The sequence below is a fragment of the Solanum lycopersicum genome, chromosome 8 (genome assembly GCF_036512215.1).
Source record: "Solanum lycopersicum chromosome 8, SLM_r2.1".
Taxonomy (NCBI): Eukaryota; Viridiplantae; Streptophyta; class Magnoliopsida; order Solanales; family Solanaceae; genus Solanum; species Solanum lycopersicum.
Genome location: NC_090807.1, coordinates 30,006,080 through 30,023,933, shown reverse-complemented (window position 1 = coordinate 30,023,933; position 17,854 = coordinate 30,006,080). Strand labels below are relative to the sequence as shown.

The 17,854-nt window shown below is 36.3% G+C and overlaps 1 protein-coding gene across 1 annotated transcript; it reads right to left on the bottom strand.

Annotated features, from left to right (window-relative positions):
- Window positions 1-2,128: 2,128 nt before the first annotated feature.
- LOC138337894 (uncharacterized) lies at window positions 2,129-3,096 on the bottom strand. Its single transcript, XM_069288331.1, has 2 exons — window positions 3,004-3,096; window positions 2,129-2,710 (listed from the first exon to the last, which is right to left on the bottom strand). Exons 1-2 carry the CDS (start codon window positions 3,094-3,096, stop codon window positions 2,129-2,131), a joined length of 675 nt encoding a protein of 224 aa, XP_069144432.1.
- Between the last annotated feature and the right edge of the window lie 14,758 nt (window positions 3,097-17,854).

The following is a 17,854-nucleotide window of genomic DNA, read 5'->3' as shown; positions in this document are numbered from 1 at the left end:
TATGAACATCTTTCACTAGGTCTTTCTTGGCTCATTCTACATAAGACACACTAGAAATGGTCGTAGGAATTAGAGCATCTACAACCACACTGGCTTTGCTTGGGTGGTATAAAACACTCATGTAATAATCTTTCAACAACTCTACCATCTTCTTTGTCAGAGATTTAACTCTTTTCGAGTAAATACATATCAAAGACTCTTATGGTCAATGTACGCATCAAAATGAACCCCATAAACATAATCCCTCCATATTTTAAAAGGCAAATACCATGACCTCTAACTCAAGATCATGAGTTCGATAATTCTTCTCCTCCACCTTAAGTTGTCTAGAGGCATATGTTACTACTTTCCCATGTTGCATAAGCACATACACCAAGACCACTCGGGATGCATCATAATATACAACGAAACCTATGCTACCCTCCGGTAAAGTTAACACTGGAGCGGAGGTAAGCGTATCTTTCAAGATTTGGAAGCTTCTTTCAGATGCCTCTAACCACAAAAATTGCACTCTTTTGGGTCAAGGTAGTCAAAGGATATGTAATGGACGCAAAAGCATCCACAAATCTCTTATAGTGTCCCTCTAGACCCAAGAAACTCCTAATGTTGGTTGGAGTCAATGGTCTGGGTCAATTCTTAACTACCTCAGTTTTCCTTGAATCCACCTCAACTCCCTCACTAGAGATGATATGACCAAGAAACGCCATCGAACTAACCAAACACATTTGTTATACTTGGAAAATAGTTGGTTTTCCTTAAGCACTTGTAATAGCATCCTCAATTGGTCTATGTGTTCACACTAATTTTTTGAGTATACCAATATGTTGTCAATGAAGACAATGACAAATGAATCTAGGTAACTTCAAAACACTTTATTCATTAGGTACATAAAAGTCATTGGGGCATTAGTGAGACCAAAAGACATTACTAGAAAAACATAGTGACCATATCTAGTTCGAAATGTCATTTTAGGTATATCCTCACCTCTTACCCTAAGTTGATGATACCTATATCTCAAGTAAATCTTAGAAAAGTAACTTGCCCCTTGGAGTTGATCAAACAAGTCGTCAATACGAGGGATAGAATAATTGTTCTTAATGGTGACTTTATTGAGTTAGAGATAATCAATGCACATTTTGAGGGACTCATACTTCTTCTTCATAAATACTAGTGCACCCCATGGAGAAATACCAGGTATATGAAGCCTTTGGGTAATAAGTCCTTAAGTTGAGCCTTCAACTCTTTCAATTCGGTCAGAGCAATCCGATAAGGAGGAAATGAAATGTGGTTTGTATCTGGTAGAAAGTCAATACCAAAATAAATTTCTCATTTGGGAGGGATTCTGGATGATCATAAGGGAAGACCTTAGGAAATTCCCTCCCTACGGGGATTAACTCAATGGGAGGATTTTCGGAGTCCAAATCTTTTAACTCTTACAATATGGTATAAACACCCTTTTGAGTTCATCTTACAATCCTTTAGACCATAAATGATATGACCTCTAGGAATAGAATTTCCCCTCTTCACTCTAAGACGGGTTTATTAGGAAAATTTAACTTGACAATTCTAGTCCTACAATTTATGGAAGCAAAACAATCATGCAACCAATCAACTCCAAAAATGACATCAGAATCAACCATATCAAGTTCTACTAATTCAACATGAGTAAGTATATTGGGCAACATTATAAGAAAATTTATGTACACCCTCTTTTTCCACAACCGACTCACTTACCGGGGTAGGTACCATAAAAGGTTCATTTAGATAATCAGGCAAAATATAAAACATCCTAGATACCAAAGGAGTAACAAAATATAATACATCACCCGGATAAATTAAAGCATAAACATCAATACAGAAAACTTGTAACATACCGGGAACCACACCGGGAGAACTCTCTTTTTCACCCCTAGAGCGAAGTGCATAAAAATGATTCTTTCGTGGAGCATCAACATTATAACAACTAGCTTGAGATTTCTCACTTTTTTTGTCTTGCCCCCTTCAAATTAGGTCAATCTCTAACCTTGTGCCATTCTTGCCACATCCAAATAAATTGTTTGTCCCAACAAGGCACACACCATAATGTTTCTTACCACACTTTTCACAAGTTGGCTTTTTACTTAGTGAATTAGCATTTTTTTCCCTTTTGAGACTTAGTACTAGAAACCCTATCATCATGATCCTTGGGAAATTTTGAAGGATCTTGATTGGGGAACTTCTTGTTGAATCTAGCCTTGTCATGAATTTCTAACATTCCCTTCGACGAACCACTTTCATAAGTCTTGGCCCTCTTGGCCTTTATATTCTTCCTCTTTAGTTTACTTTGTTCCACTTTTTGAGAATGAACCATTAGACGAGAGAAATTCATACTATCATGAAGAATAGCCGAACATAATTCTTCTACCAAGTCTTCGGACAATCTAGTAAGAAAATGACTCATCTCAGCACTTGTGTTAGACACCAACGATGGAGCATACTTGGAAAGTTTAGTAAACTTCAAGGAGTAGTCAAGTGCACTCATACGTCCTTGACGAAGGTTGATGAATTCTTCCACCTTAGGTTCCCTCAACTTTATAGGAAAGAACCTATTAAGAAAATCTATCTTGAAGATCTCCCAAGTAACCGGACCACCTCTTAGTGCCTTATTATCTCTCCATTGTGTGTACCATGTTTGAGTCACATCTTTGAGTTGATAGGCTGCCAAATCGGCCTTCTCAGTTGAGGTCACACCCATATAATAGAGAATCTTATAGACCTCATCGATTAAATATTAAGGGTATTCATCCTACCTTGAAATGAATAACATAGGTGGGTTCATCCTAGTAAAGTCTCTCAAACGAGAGTCCATAGTGCTAGCATATTGAGGCACTCGGTGTCCAACCTCCCTATTCACTTGGACCGTCATTGCTTGGACTTCAGAAGTGTCGAAATTAGCTTGATAGGTCATTTCTTGGGACAAATTGAGAAAATATTCCCTTATCTCTCTATCGGTAGAGGAACAACCGGAACTTGATCAGCCATAGCAACTTCTTCAAGTGGAGGAACTCGGTTGTCTTGTGGAGGAGCTCGATTGTCATTAGCTCCCACATTTGCCATATATTCTTCGACCCTTCTAGTAGATGATTTTTTGAGTATTCATACCTATAACCACGATAAAAAGTTTAGGTGAAAGCACATAATAAGACTCTAGAGGCACGACATAGGACTGCAAGAAGAGGAGAGTTTCCTAAGCATCACATAGTCTTTCATTCATTAATGTGGGGTGATTCACAATTATGAATAGGAAACTACATAGACGTGTTTTAATGAGACATCGTCCCTAAATATATTTAACCTCATGCTCTGATACAATGTTTGTCATATCTAGGGAGCACCCCCTAGAAATAATCGGCATCGGCGTCCTTAGAGAGGACTAAGACTGTCCTCTTCACATTTGTCATTTCATATCATAGGTGACGGAAAATTAAAATTTTTGTCTACATCTGCTTTATGAGGTTTACTTAGACCTCTCGCTTACACATAATATATACATAGTGAGTTTATATAGACTCCTCACAATCAGAAGCTTACATAGTGTTCTACATTTATGACACATATACAATATTCATAGTATATAGTCTAATATAGATGTCTCACATAAAACAATCTAAGTCGGAATAGAATAATATGGGCATAGCCCTTAGAGAAATGTGTAATTAACACTCAGGGCTTACAATAATGTCTTAAACAATAAGAGTTTAACGAATGTCATTATACTATAGAAAGTCACATAGGTAGAATGAGAAAAGGCACCATCCTCAAATCTTGAGGATATACCCACACTTGGATAAATGATCCAAGCGTTCCTTGAAAAGTGGTCAATAACTCTTCAACGACCAGAATATAAAATATTTGGGAAAAAAGGGGAAAATAGGGTTAGCACACCACTTGTAGTAAGTGTGGAAACATATGCACACCCAACATACAAATCATGCTAAAAAGGGACATTTGATAAAATTGCGCATGGTTACTTTTAAAAGCCTTATGCACAACCCAAAAGCACATATGAGACAATACCATATATTGCTTATGACACAAGCATATTTAACACAAGACCAACATACTCAACTTAAGACTACTAAACATGTGTATTGCATAATAGAATTCATAGCCAATGCAACTCTACTATCATATTATAACCACAAAGCATTTTCATGAGTTCTTGACCTTATAACATAAGTAAAGCTCTGACTCATAACCCCTTACTAAGCCTATTTGTGCAATGATCAAGTAAAGTCTCATAACTCCACTCAACCAAGCAAACTAACCAAAGTATCACGAATAATGTCTAATGTAACATAACATTGCATTATAAGTATTCATCCTCATATTTATCAATATAGACATTAACATGAAGAATCAACATAAGCATAACATTCATTTCAAAAGATCATAAAAACATAAGAATTATCTCCTGGGACTTCCCTCAAGGACAACTACTGTGATGTATATGTAGAGTCTCATACCCCTACCTAGACTAAGTCAAACCCCTAGTTCTCCTAGTTAGAATTAACTTTATTACTTCATTTTACTTTTGGGAACATCATGACCTAACCGACATAGACCACATGATTTACTGTGGAATATGGTTTCATGGAAATCTACACCAAAAGAATGTGGACTACTTGCCGAAGTAGTACCAATACATTAACATAGCATCTAGGTGGATCCACTAGCTAGTATTCGTATGGGGGCAACATAGTTCAAGAACTAGGAGATGTACTTGGGACCCTCTTTATGATACATGCATTATAGTCTCCAATCTCATGACTACAATAGTGAACCTACCTCCCCTATTTGGGAAAGGACAGTCTTCACTATTAGTTCACGTAGTGCTAAGCTAGAGTCATTTTGAAATGTTTTTCTTGAGCAATCATAACTTAGTTTTGGTCATAGGAGAAAAGCTCCTTGTATAGTCATATTCATTATCTGAATAGGAATTGCATGAGAACATCATTCAATACAACCCTCACATTTGATATTAGCACATTAACATCATCATATCATAGTAAGGCACATAGGTACTTCATAACCAACCTTATATCCTTAAATTTTAAGCACAAACTCACAATCACATAAACAAGACATTTCCATTACATCATCATACCACACCTACTCAACGTAATTACAAAACATACTTCAATTAAAATTCATCACCAAGTACAAGCCATCATAATTGAAGTAAAGGTTTAGGACAATAGAGACTTACCCAATCTCCTTCAAAGTCCATCATCATGGTCTTACCATCAAAAAAAATTCCATACAATAATAGGTTTAATAAAATCAATAAATAGTAATTAAAACAATAACAAAGTCAATTGCATTATCACAAGTCAATTCAACACTAGTTGATAACCTATGGTCACAGAATTGGGGTCAATATAGTCTATTGCTCATACTAGGTTAACTCATAAAGAACTAGCATAATTGAATCATAATACAACATAATATAAGAATAATAATCAAAACAAACCATATAAAATACAATTTATCATATCAAATTCGTATTTGGAAGAAACCCATATGAAATCATATTTTTGAAAACCAAATTTGGAAGAACCCTTTGGGGAAAAGAATCCCAAAAATGAAGAGTTCCCATACCTTGTTATTTTTTTAATATTGATGGGGAAAAGTTTTCCTATTTATTCCCTATAAACCATAGACCTTGGTCTTATATGGACTATTCCTTGGGAGAGAGAAAGTAGAGAGAAGGAAGAGCAAATTGGGTTTGGAAATATGGAAGTGTTAGGTTGAGTTTAGGCTTAGGGTGGGTTATATAGTTAATTAAATAACCTAATTAAACACCCACTAATTATTAATTTAAACTCTAACTAAATAAATTATTAAATGAATCAATTAAAATTCACCAGCGAATTTCAAAACTGACCTACGAGACCCTGACCTATGGTCCGAGGTCAGTCGACTCCCATGCCCCCAACTATCCTGCACCTCCGTAGTTTGCGACGGAGAGTTGCCAAATTGGAATTTTTAGAAAAATGGTTACGTTACCATTGACGGATGCATCGACGCCACGCCGATCAGGCCACGCCTCGTTGCCTGCAAGTGTCGATGGCTACTGCATGCACTACCTTATTTGGTAGGTTTGGGTCAAAATGAAAGGGTCCTCCTCAAGGACCCTAAGGGTGGTCCTTGGGGATTAGTACCTGGAAATTTTGACCCAAAACCTACCCTAATTTTTTATACACCTTTCAACAAAATTTCATCCATTTCCAACTCTACACTAGAACCTTTTTAACTAGTGTCTGGACGTCATGGACGTTCCTCGATGTTTTGACTCTAAAACTTCTTAAATGACTTGTATACATTTTTATTGACCTCAAAACAGTGTTCTGAATCTTATATAATCATATGAGCTGTATATTAGGTTTTGGACTTTCAGAGTGTTACAAGTATCATTCCCACACACTCAACTCGAGTGTGTGAGTGGGTTAAGGCGGAGGTTGTTCTTCATGTGGCAAGTGGGTGTCTCAGAGGAACCCATTTGAAATGGGGTAAGTTCCTATCGAGAGAGTTTATCCCTTTAAAGTCTATCCTAGTCACAGTTACTCTCTGAATTTTCTATCAAGATCATGTACCCAGAAATCTTGTTTATTCAGTATTCCTATAACATCCAAAGAATCCGCCTCTTCATTTAGCTCTCTTTGCTAATTTTGTTGTTTTTACTTACCTATGACAAACCCCCATCGATAATTTATGCTTGTGTCATCCATTATTAATTTAATATGTTTTATTTGGTATTCTGTTTAGGTTGGACTAGTTAGAACATAATTTCACTTTTCTATTAATTCTCACAACCATTCCTTATGGAAACTATCCCAACCCTCGGTTGGACTACTATACTACCATAAGATTGTTTACAATTGCATTGGAAGTTGTGTGTTTGGAGACATCAGTGACCGTGTATCAGATGAAAAGTGTTAACTTATGTGTTTCTAAATCCTCCATCCGGAAAATATTGAATTTCATAGTGTACCTTGATCCGACAAGGTGTGTACAATTTACTGACCCTTACCTTTACCTAATATTAGACATCACATCAATATATGGGTGAATTTGTACCCTCGCACCAATTAGCATTAGACTATTAGATAGTATCACACTATATCTATGTTGATAATTCTTTTTTTATTAACTACCTCCTTGGTATGCAAGTACCAAGAAGGTGAATTCTAACATTGGCCACCATTAAAAATACTTTCAAACAAAATAATTATCAATGAAAGAAATAACACTATTCAAGAATTACTTCGTAAATATTCATAGTTTGTTGATCGCTCATGATTCCCACAACCCTAGTTGTGGATTTAGTTAACGATACTAGTAACAACACAGTCATTTGTATACAAGAAGAATTCATGAACTTACATAATGAGTATAAGAAACACAGAATCTACAATTGATATTCAAAGAAAGAATCTTCATAAATCGAAGATAAAAAATTAAATTGCTATTGTTTGAAACTAAATTCCAACGAACACACTAAGAAATAAAGTAAACAATAAAGTCTAACCCCTAAAAACGAGGTTTACATGCCTTATTTATAGAAAATATTATCCTAAACAAAAAGGAAACGAAATAAGGAAATAAAATTTATGGACGTGACTTCAATCTATGACACTGACCTACGAACCGGGGACTAACCTACGGTGTGTAGGTTTTTTTCATGTTTTGGGACATAGACATTTCTCCACAGTTGCGCATTTATAATTGGCAGATCAGTAGGAAGGACTGTCACTCGATACACGATCCGTGCATCCTCCTCCGTAGCTCCATACTTCAACTTTCAAAATTCAGTATTGAAACCCCTTTTTAAAATCATTTGACGGACTTGCAAAATGGCCCGTAGGTTGACCTACAGTCCGTCTTTTACAACCATGGTTCCACACTAGGTGAAGAATTATCTGATTTTCTTTCAAGACATACATGTCCATCTATGTCTAAAACCTAAGGAACATGACTGGACCTACGATTTGTGGGTCATGTCCGTAGATGCCCTTTTCTGTAAAATTCTTCAATTGTGTCTCTCAACTTCCACATCTGAACTTATTTCGTGTTAACAAGAGAGAAACACATTAATACCCATACAAAATAGCCCTAGACATACACAACTCTTAAGTGAAATGTATCAGAAATATAGTAAACTCATGGTATATCAACACCCCCAACTTAAGCTCGTTCTTTTTCCTCAAGAGACACACTAAAACTCTAAATGATAGTTATATAGAAACATATATACAAACTGAAACAATCATATTCCTATTTCAATCCATTCCATTCTCTTAGTGCAAATATTTTTCTTGGACTCAAAAAAACTAACTTGGCAGGACTAGGGAGCACTTACTAGAAGTAACATGGCGTACTTTACCTCTCGAAGGTCTTACACAAGTCCATAGTCATCATTCATTACATTGCCATAGGAAATAGCAGATCATATGCTAGAACATCACTTCATATATATATGAAATATCTGTCACACCCTGAATCTGAATGCAACCGGTGTTGTTAACCTCTCACAGGTCGCAGACAAGCCTCTTTTTAGCTTTCATCACAATCATACAGTTAAATTTGCAGAAAATTTAAAACTTAATGAAGCATACTTGAACTTCATATAGTTACTGCATAAGAGTGATATGCTACGGCTCAAACTAAACAACCATCTATAATAGATTAAACAATTGAAATAAAGAATTCATAATATAATAATAGTTTGCCAAACGACCTTAATACAAAGCTTTGAACAACAGTTTGAAAGGAAACGCTAGGGACAACATCTACTAACTATGTCTTATGTGCTAAAGCTAGAAATAAAAAGTAGCATCCTCAAACTCAAGAGGACCTACCAAAGGTTTGGTCATACTATTCTGAACCGCTTCAACGAATCTTCAATCATCTTCAAGAACCTGCACCTATAAAATATTAATATCACAGGGGTTAGTACACACTTGTACTAAGTATGGGTGTATGCATATACACATACGGACTATACATGATAAAGGAAAGTTCTTCCTATAGAAACATGTTGTTTCTCGAAAGTAAAGTCACTATACTTTCCTAATTCGTTATTTGTGATTCATGCTATGAATATGAAATGTTTTCATGTATTTAAAGCACACAACTCCCTTTCTATAATAACATAAGACCTTGGAATCATGAACATAATTTTAGAACAACTCGAGCAAAAGTTAATATTTTTGCTCCCTTAGGACGAGAGCTCCCCTCTCCATACTTAGTTTATTTTTCAGTCCTTTTTTTCTTCTTGTTATGTAGTTCCATGATTAAACTACCTTACTTACAAGTTATATTTTCCATTCTTATTAAATTGGGCATGAATGTATTTATAAGTCAATCTTTATTGGCTATGCCCATTAATTGATTATATGAATAATATAAAGATGTTGGGGCATATAATCACCCTCCAAATGATTGAATCATTATGTTTTGCTCTCTTTATTTGTATATATAAATATTGCCTAATATAAGAAGTCATGATAAGTCAATATTTATTGTCTATGCTCATAACTTGTTAAAATCTTCATTCTTATCAAAACTAATGATTGATATTCTTGAACTCTTGCTTTCTTAGTTCACTATGAACTTACATTTCTTTTTCTTGCTTTCTTACTTTCTTAAAGAAATCTTTAGCATTAAGATCATGTGAGCTAACATGAAATCCAGTGTCTTCCCCACACCGAAAAGGGGTTGTTAACCAATCAAAGTGAACCTAGATCATGTGAGATGACATGAAATCCAGTGTCTTCCCCACACCGAAAAGAGGTGGTTCACGGCTAAAGTGAAACTGAATACTTTCTTGAGCAATTAACCAACATAGATCATGTGAGCTAAACATGAAATCCAGTGTATGCCTCACACCAAAAAGGTTGGTTCATAGGACAAAGTGAAACCGCATACTACCTAGCTCTCTTAGGTTGAATCCACTGGCTAGTTCCTATGCTAGAAACATAGTTCGAAGACTAAGAGATTTTAGGTGACTCTTATCCACCTTGGTGGAGCCTCATCTCATGAGGCTTACATATGCTTGCAAAAGATCATTGCTAGTCTATCGGTGCTTTGCTCAATTTCTTTTTTTATAACTTTTAGAGTTGACGCAAACATTATGGAAGTTTGATTCTAGTTATGAGACATCCTCTAATCCTATACCAACTACACCTTGTGTAAAAAGATGAAGTAGAATTGTATTAGTATAATAAATGCACTAAGTATGGCGACCATGCAAAAACATGCATTTAAAGAGGACATTTTGTTAGAAATCATGAAACATGCTTTTTTAAAGAATCTTTATAAACATTGTCACAATTACACAATGTAGTTCTCATACTTCATATAGGCATAAACACTATTCATGAAAACACACCAAGCCACATATATTTCAGTTAAAGCACATCAATCATGTTCATAACATTCTCTTCTTTTACCATAATTTATTAACCCCTAAATAACCTTGAAGTAATACTTGGTGCAATGCATGAATAGTGTCTCATTCCACCATCCACACTCAAGTAACACCCAAAGGTCACCAAGATGAACATTCATATGACCTTCATTTATTTAAACACATACCTTCATAGAAACTTAGCATATCATGAAACATATATTTCACATATGATCCAATATAATAGATGAACCATATATAAGATTCATTCCAAAACAACATACAAGTTAAGACTATAAATAACATAACAATGAGGCACTAGTAAACAAATGCATACTTGGACTTCATTTCATTAACACATCATGAGACCTTACTCATACATAACAATGAGGCACTAGTAAACAAATGCATACTTGGACTTCATTTCATTAACACATCATGAGACCTTACTCACAATCCTAATCTAAGCCTACTAGTGCAATGTACATGTGAAGCCCCATAACCTCACACATACTAAGTAAAGTCACAAAGAGACAACAAGTATCATTATTTACTTCATACATCAACATGACAACTTTAGCCAACTACATGCATATCAAGTAAGACCTTCATCATGTGACAATTTAGACCATAAATTTGCATCTAAAGTAACACATTCATCATATACACACAATAGGACTCCTAATATGCATATTAACATAAGTAGGTCAATGCCATAGTGTCATGTATGAGAGGCATTTACATATGCATATACATATAGATTACCTTCTTAGAACTCCCTTCAAGAGCTACTTGTGTAATACATTGGTAAGTTCCATACTCTCACCTACACTAAGCAACTTTTCTTAGGTTATCCTAGTTAGGGTTCATTACTTTACTTCAATTGTCCATTTTACATTAGTTTAAACTTTAGCCTTTACCGATACTAAGACCATGTGAGCTAAGCATGGAATCCGAAATTATGGAACCCCACACTGAAAGAAGGATGATCTACTTCCCAAGGTAGAACATTAACATCATGTTAGCATCTAGGTGGATCCACTTGCTAGGTCCTATGGGGCAACATAGTTAAGGAATTAGTACATGTAGATTGTAACCCTCTTGATGCCTTAGGAATAGTAGTTTTCACCTCATGAGGACATTTGGGTGAACATGCCTTCCGTACTTGGGAAGGGGAACCCCTCATTTATCAAGTTCAGTCGGTGTTAAGCTAAGTTCCCTTTTTGAAAAGCCTTTATTAACTTTACTTTCATAAAACTAGGATTTAGGAGATTTACTCCTCATATGCGTAGCTCATAGATTATTAATGAGAATTATCCTTTCATCAACCTAACTCATGTGAGAATATTCTTTCACATGGACATAGCATATCTAGTTTAGAGTACAATTGAGCAAACCTTTCACAAGAACCTACTTTACTATATAATCATAACATGATTCATGTGTGTGTATGTGTAATTATATGAGAATACCTTTCACATAAACACATTTTGACACTACGTGATCATACTTCATTATGCATATACTTGACATCATAACATATACTTCATGCTCATAGCTTATTCAAGCATTCATATTCATGTACATAGAGAATCATCCTATGAACTATCCTATCAAGGTATTCATGTGCAATGTATAGGAAAAGTCACATATCTTTACCTATACTTGTAAGGACCCTCACAATGAATTAAGGTTCTTAAAGACTCACATGTGTCTAAAAAGGTTTAAAATGTGTTAAATAATTGTTTTACAGTATGCATGCTGAATTTGAAGTCATTTGGATGTCAAATGTCCAAAAACGTGACATTTGAAAGTTAGCCTTGAGACGTGCATGTGTGTCTTGACATAATTTACGTGATTGTTTTGTTTGAAATTGATATGGAAGGTCCTTAACATATATAAAAGTGTATTTACGTTGGAAACATTTTGGGCACGACTTCCCAAGGTCCCCACAAAAGTCCCTCAAGGAGGACTCAAAGATTACCTAGACTCTGCCTTGGTAATGTCTACCTACACCAAGGAACGACAAATCATCATGTCACCTACACCCCGTTGATGGGGGCATCATGCCACACTTAGCCTGGGATCTAAAGCCCGCAAATGAAAACCCTCAGACCCAAACTATGATTGCCAGTATGGCCCGTTAATGGGTCTACAGGGCATCATTTGGTGGCGTCGATGCACCCTACAACATGCTGAGAAGCGCATATTTTATTTAGGGGTGAATCGAAAATTCACCCCTCGTCCATCAATTACTATAGACAGTTATTATAGGTATATTTGGTTATATTAAGTTGGTTATTAATATCAAAGCCCCATACCCAATCCATGATTAAAAATTAGACTTCCCTCCCCAAAAGAAACCTCTCTAGAAACCTCCATTGGAGATGGAGCTCAAGAAAACCATGGAGCTTGGATTCCCATGGGTTATTCATGAAGATTTCGTGGTTTTCTCCTACAATGAGGCATAGTGATCCTTTATTTTTAGATAATCTTCCATCTAAAGAGTTCCTTCCAATGATTTCAATAAAAGTTCATGATCAAACTTTCTATCTTTCAAACTAGCCATGAGTTCTTTCTCAAATTGATTTCAAAATCATATCTATGATGAATTGATGCCTATGTACTGAATTTAAACTGAATTTCAATCCAATTTCATAATGAACTTCCTTCCAAATTCTCAAATTAGCCTATATTATGGGCGTTATGATCTTGATTCTATGTTGATTAAATTATGATTCTAGCATGTTGAGTTACTTATATCTACTTCCTATTATGTATATTGATGATTAATTATGTGAAATTTATCCATATGGATCAAGGTTTGAAGATTTTGTGAGGTTGACTTACACTCTTCCATATTCGATAGATTGATAATGTAGTGTATAACATGTGATCTCGATTCTAGGATAGTTGAAGCATGATTTCGTTTATGTTATGATAATTTTAGCTACTTCCCTATAATTGTATTATTTATGAATTATGAGTATTCATCATTTATAACGCTCAAACTTACTTCTCAAATAAGAAGAAAAGCTGTCGTATCAAGTAAAGAACCCAACTAATGAGGTTAGGATCGTTCCCATGAGGAAAATAGTTTAGACTTAACTTTAATATGTTATTACTATTATTTAGTCAATTATTTCCTTAGAAAAAAAAATACTATACAAGGGGAGGTTTTATTTCTAAATTATTGAAAATAACTACCTAAATTAAAGTAAACAACTAACAGATTCAAATCTTTGAGTTTAATCAATTAATAAAAGTAACTAGGGTTTAAGTGTTCCCCACAGGTTCCTAACTTGATAAGTCTAACTATAACAATTCTTTCATAGTATCTTGCATGCAAAGTCATAAGTTATGTATTTCTAAATCCTTGGTCCGACATCTAGAAAATTTCACTCGACACCTTGGTCTGTCTACGTGTGTTTCTATAATAACTCTTACCTTTACCTTATATTAAGCATTGTATTCGATATTTAAATAAGTTATTACCTCATACCAATCCATACTAGCATATTTGATAGTATACACTAAATCTATGTTGATAATTCTTTTCCTATTATCTACCTCCTTGGTCCGGCAAGTATCTTTAAGGCGAGTTCTAACGTTGGCCATCCGTTAAAAAGACTTCTAAATGAAAGAATTATCAATACATGTAAGACACTATTCTAGAATTGTTATTTTAGTTAGATTTTACATCATTATTTACCCATGGTTCCCAGAATCCTAGTTGTGGAGTTTAGTTACCCATAGTCATAATCACAATATTCATATATGTAATATAAGAATTCATGCACTTACTTCAATGAGAAAGAATAAAATCCAAAAGTTCACTTGATTAATTAACAAATGGACGAACAATCATTTCCAGAAAAAGTATCTCGATTACTGAAATTAATCGAGGACTAAAGATTCTCCAAAAGTCTAAAAGTCAGAAATTCTAATAACAAAGAGTAAACTAAAAAGTCTAACATCAAAAACGAGGTTTTTCCAACTATTTATACAAAAAACTAATAAAAGAAGGACTATAATTGCTGAAAATCTGTTAAAATGCGTCCGAGTCAATGGAACTCGTGACAGACTGTCGTGGTCACGACGGGCCATCATGGCCTTCATCATTCAATACTTTACTAATCCTTCTACTACTTTCTTCATTACCCTCGATGAACAGGTATGACGGATCGTTCCATGCACGATGGTCCGGCGAGGGTATCCGTTCCATAACACTTAAACTTCTTAGAATTTTGTTACTGAGACTACTTTCTGATCCTCACGACGGACCAGCAGGAAGCACCGTCGTGGATATGACAGTCCGTCATGAACTTCGTAATCCCACACTTAGGTCAGACTTCCCCATCTTCCTTCAGCAGCTTCACTACAGTGCCACCTACTGACCATCTCAAGCTCGACGGACTTTCACAGGCCCCTTAGGTGGTAACTTTTCTGCATTTCTTGCTCAAAAACTTTCGCGTTCATCTTTAGACAGATTTCCAAACTTACATAAAAATCAATACAAAAAGGCTTTTGGACACACACTAAACTTAAGGAAAAAGCATTAAAAATACTATGAAACCACGGTATATTAATACCCTCAACTTAAATTCATTGTTTGTCTTCAAGCGACACACTATGACTCACTACAATATCTTTGTACCATAGTACCCATGTTTTAGCTTTCGCAATCATTTGGCTATCAATCCCGATCAGTCTCATCATTTTTATGCATGTTATCACTATTAGGCTTTATGTGGAATCAGACCATGACACCGACTCACCACGCACTAACACCTATCCTCTTCAATTTCTCACCGAGGTGCTAATATTTCCGGTATTGCAACAAGTGTCCTCACCTCAAAACAAAATCCTCATTTTTCATACAATGATTTCAGTTTGAGTAAAAGTATTACTTTTCAACACTCACTATTAGAACGAAATCACAACTCATTTATACATATTTCCATAAGCTTGCCCTTATTTTCACTACTTTAAGTTCGTTATACAACTCTTAGGATCGCAATAGGACTTTCTTAGCTTGTAACATAGGCTCAGGGTCAGGTAGGGTATACGTAGGTATACTTTAGTGACTTTTTGCCCCCTGACATATCAGCTAAACATACCACTTTTTATCATTTTATTTTGCCAATTTCTCATATGCTTTCAACTTGCTATTTTCCGTCTTTCTTCATTTGTGTAAGTGGCTCTCTTCTTTTCTTGCTTGTATTTGTTTTATTATTTTTTACTTTTTTATTTTTCATTTTCTTTCAACTCGATCTTGAGTCACTTTACTTTTGTTCTTTCTCTTTCTTTGTTCTTTCAACCCCACTTTCCAGAGCATTCCTCATAAGAGTCACCCTCAACTCATGGCTTTGCCATGAATCAAAGTACACAATACACAAAGTAAGGTCAGGGCCACGAAAAGGTTGTTTATTGCATTACCCACCCTCAACTTATGCTTTTGGCATAAGCTATGGTGCACATGTCCAAGGAGGGACCAGGTCCAACACATTATTCCCAAAAAAGATTAGTTGGGGTTAAAAAGAAAGGTCTAGTTTAAGCTCAAACCATTTGAATTAAAGAGGGATTAATCTCTATGTCATGCTTAAAGCCACACATTCATCAATTACTATGCCTAGTCATGCATCATTTACATTACATTAGGATATAATTTTAGCCATCATGCTTCAGAGTTAAACTATGTACACAAGATATAGACATGTCGGTTCGACAATAAAAATAATCAGTCTATTATGATAAAAGAGCCCGGGCAAGAATATTCCAAAAGAGGATCGTGAATTGGGCTACTCAGACTTCACCTTAGCACTCACTTTCCATTTACCCCAACCCCATTTTAGCCATCATACTTCGGAGTTAAACTATGTGTACAAGATATAGACATGCCGGTTCAACAATAAAAATAATCAGTCTCTTGGGGGAAAAGACCACACGCAAGAAAACCCCAAAAAGGATCATGCATTGGGCTACTCAGAATTCACCCTAGCACTCAGTTTCCATTTACCCTACCCCAATTTTAGCCATCATGCTTGAGAGTTAAACTATGTACACAATATATAGACATGCAGGTTCAATAATAAAAATAATCAGTCTCTTGGGGAAAAAGAACACAGGCAAGAAAACCCCAAAAGAGGATCGTGAATTGGGCTACTCAGACTTCACCCTAGCACTCACTTTCCATTTACCCCACCCCCAACAAAAAGATAAGAAATTGTCCATAATGCATAAAAAATTAAAATACGAGAGTTGTAGGGGAAGGAAACCTGGGGCGCAAAGCATCGAAGATCAATAAGTTGGTGGATCTGGTTCCCCTGAACCCACTACCTTTGTAGTCTCAACACCCTCAGTACTATCCTCATCAGTAAGAGCACTATCAGCAGTGCCTCCCGCTATCGCCACATCTATGGAGCTAGATGCCCCAACAGCTGACTCTACAGGCTTAATCTGATGCGCCTCATCATCAGCAAGCGAGGGTCTCCTCGTAGCCTCCATCTCACGACGCTCCTTTGTCCGCTCGTAGTCTCTCGACCGCATCCTGAAGGGTCGACACGTCAGCCAGATAGTCACACCTGCGGACCATTATAAGGAAAATATCATGCACGGAGAAAGGTAAATAGTTATGACCTCGAAAGCCCTCTCGTGCATGACCGTCTGTAGAAGCCAAGTGAAGTCCACCTCAAACCAAGCTATCATCGTCGCCATCAGAACTCCGTGATACCATGTAACAATATTACAGCAGTCGTGGGGGAAAGGCAAGGGCGGACAATCAACCATAAGAACCTAGATGTGAAGGTCAAGTTAGCCTTCTTGATGGGTCCCTTCGGCTCCGTTACCCAGTCGGCACCCTCTCCATTGATAGACAAGTGCAAGTCCATCAACCTCTTGGTGGTCTCTCTCAGCAATGTCTCACGCAAGAATTGTCCATCTTTTACTATCTGCCACCTATAGTCAAACTCGGCAGTGAGAGTGATCCTATTGGCATCAATATCTTCCCTGTAAAGATACCGGCGGATGGCGGGCAGGGAGATGTCAATTTGTATGCCGCGTACTCGGACATGCTCAAGTGGGGCCTATTTGGCGGGGGCAGCCCGTCTATCTATCTGTAATCGGAGAGTAGGCACATAAGAGGGGTAGAACTCTCGGACCAAATCTTCACTGTAATGTCCCAAAGAACGAGTTGTCCACTCAAGTCGGTGTCTGGTGAAGAGATTGTGGATCTCTGGCATGGTGGGGAGCCTGTTTGGCGGGGCAGTAGTAGTAGTAGTAGTAGTAGTAGTAGTAGTAGTAGTAGTAGTAGTAGTAGTAGTAGTAGTAGTAGTAGTAGTAGTAGTAGTAGTAGTAGTAGTAGTAGTAGTAGTAGTAGTAGTAGTAGTAGTAGTAGTAAGAGAT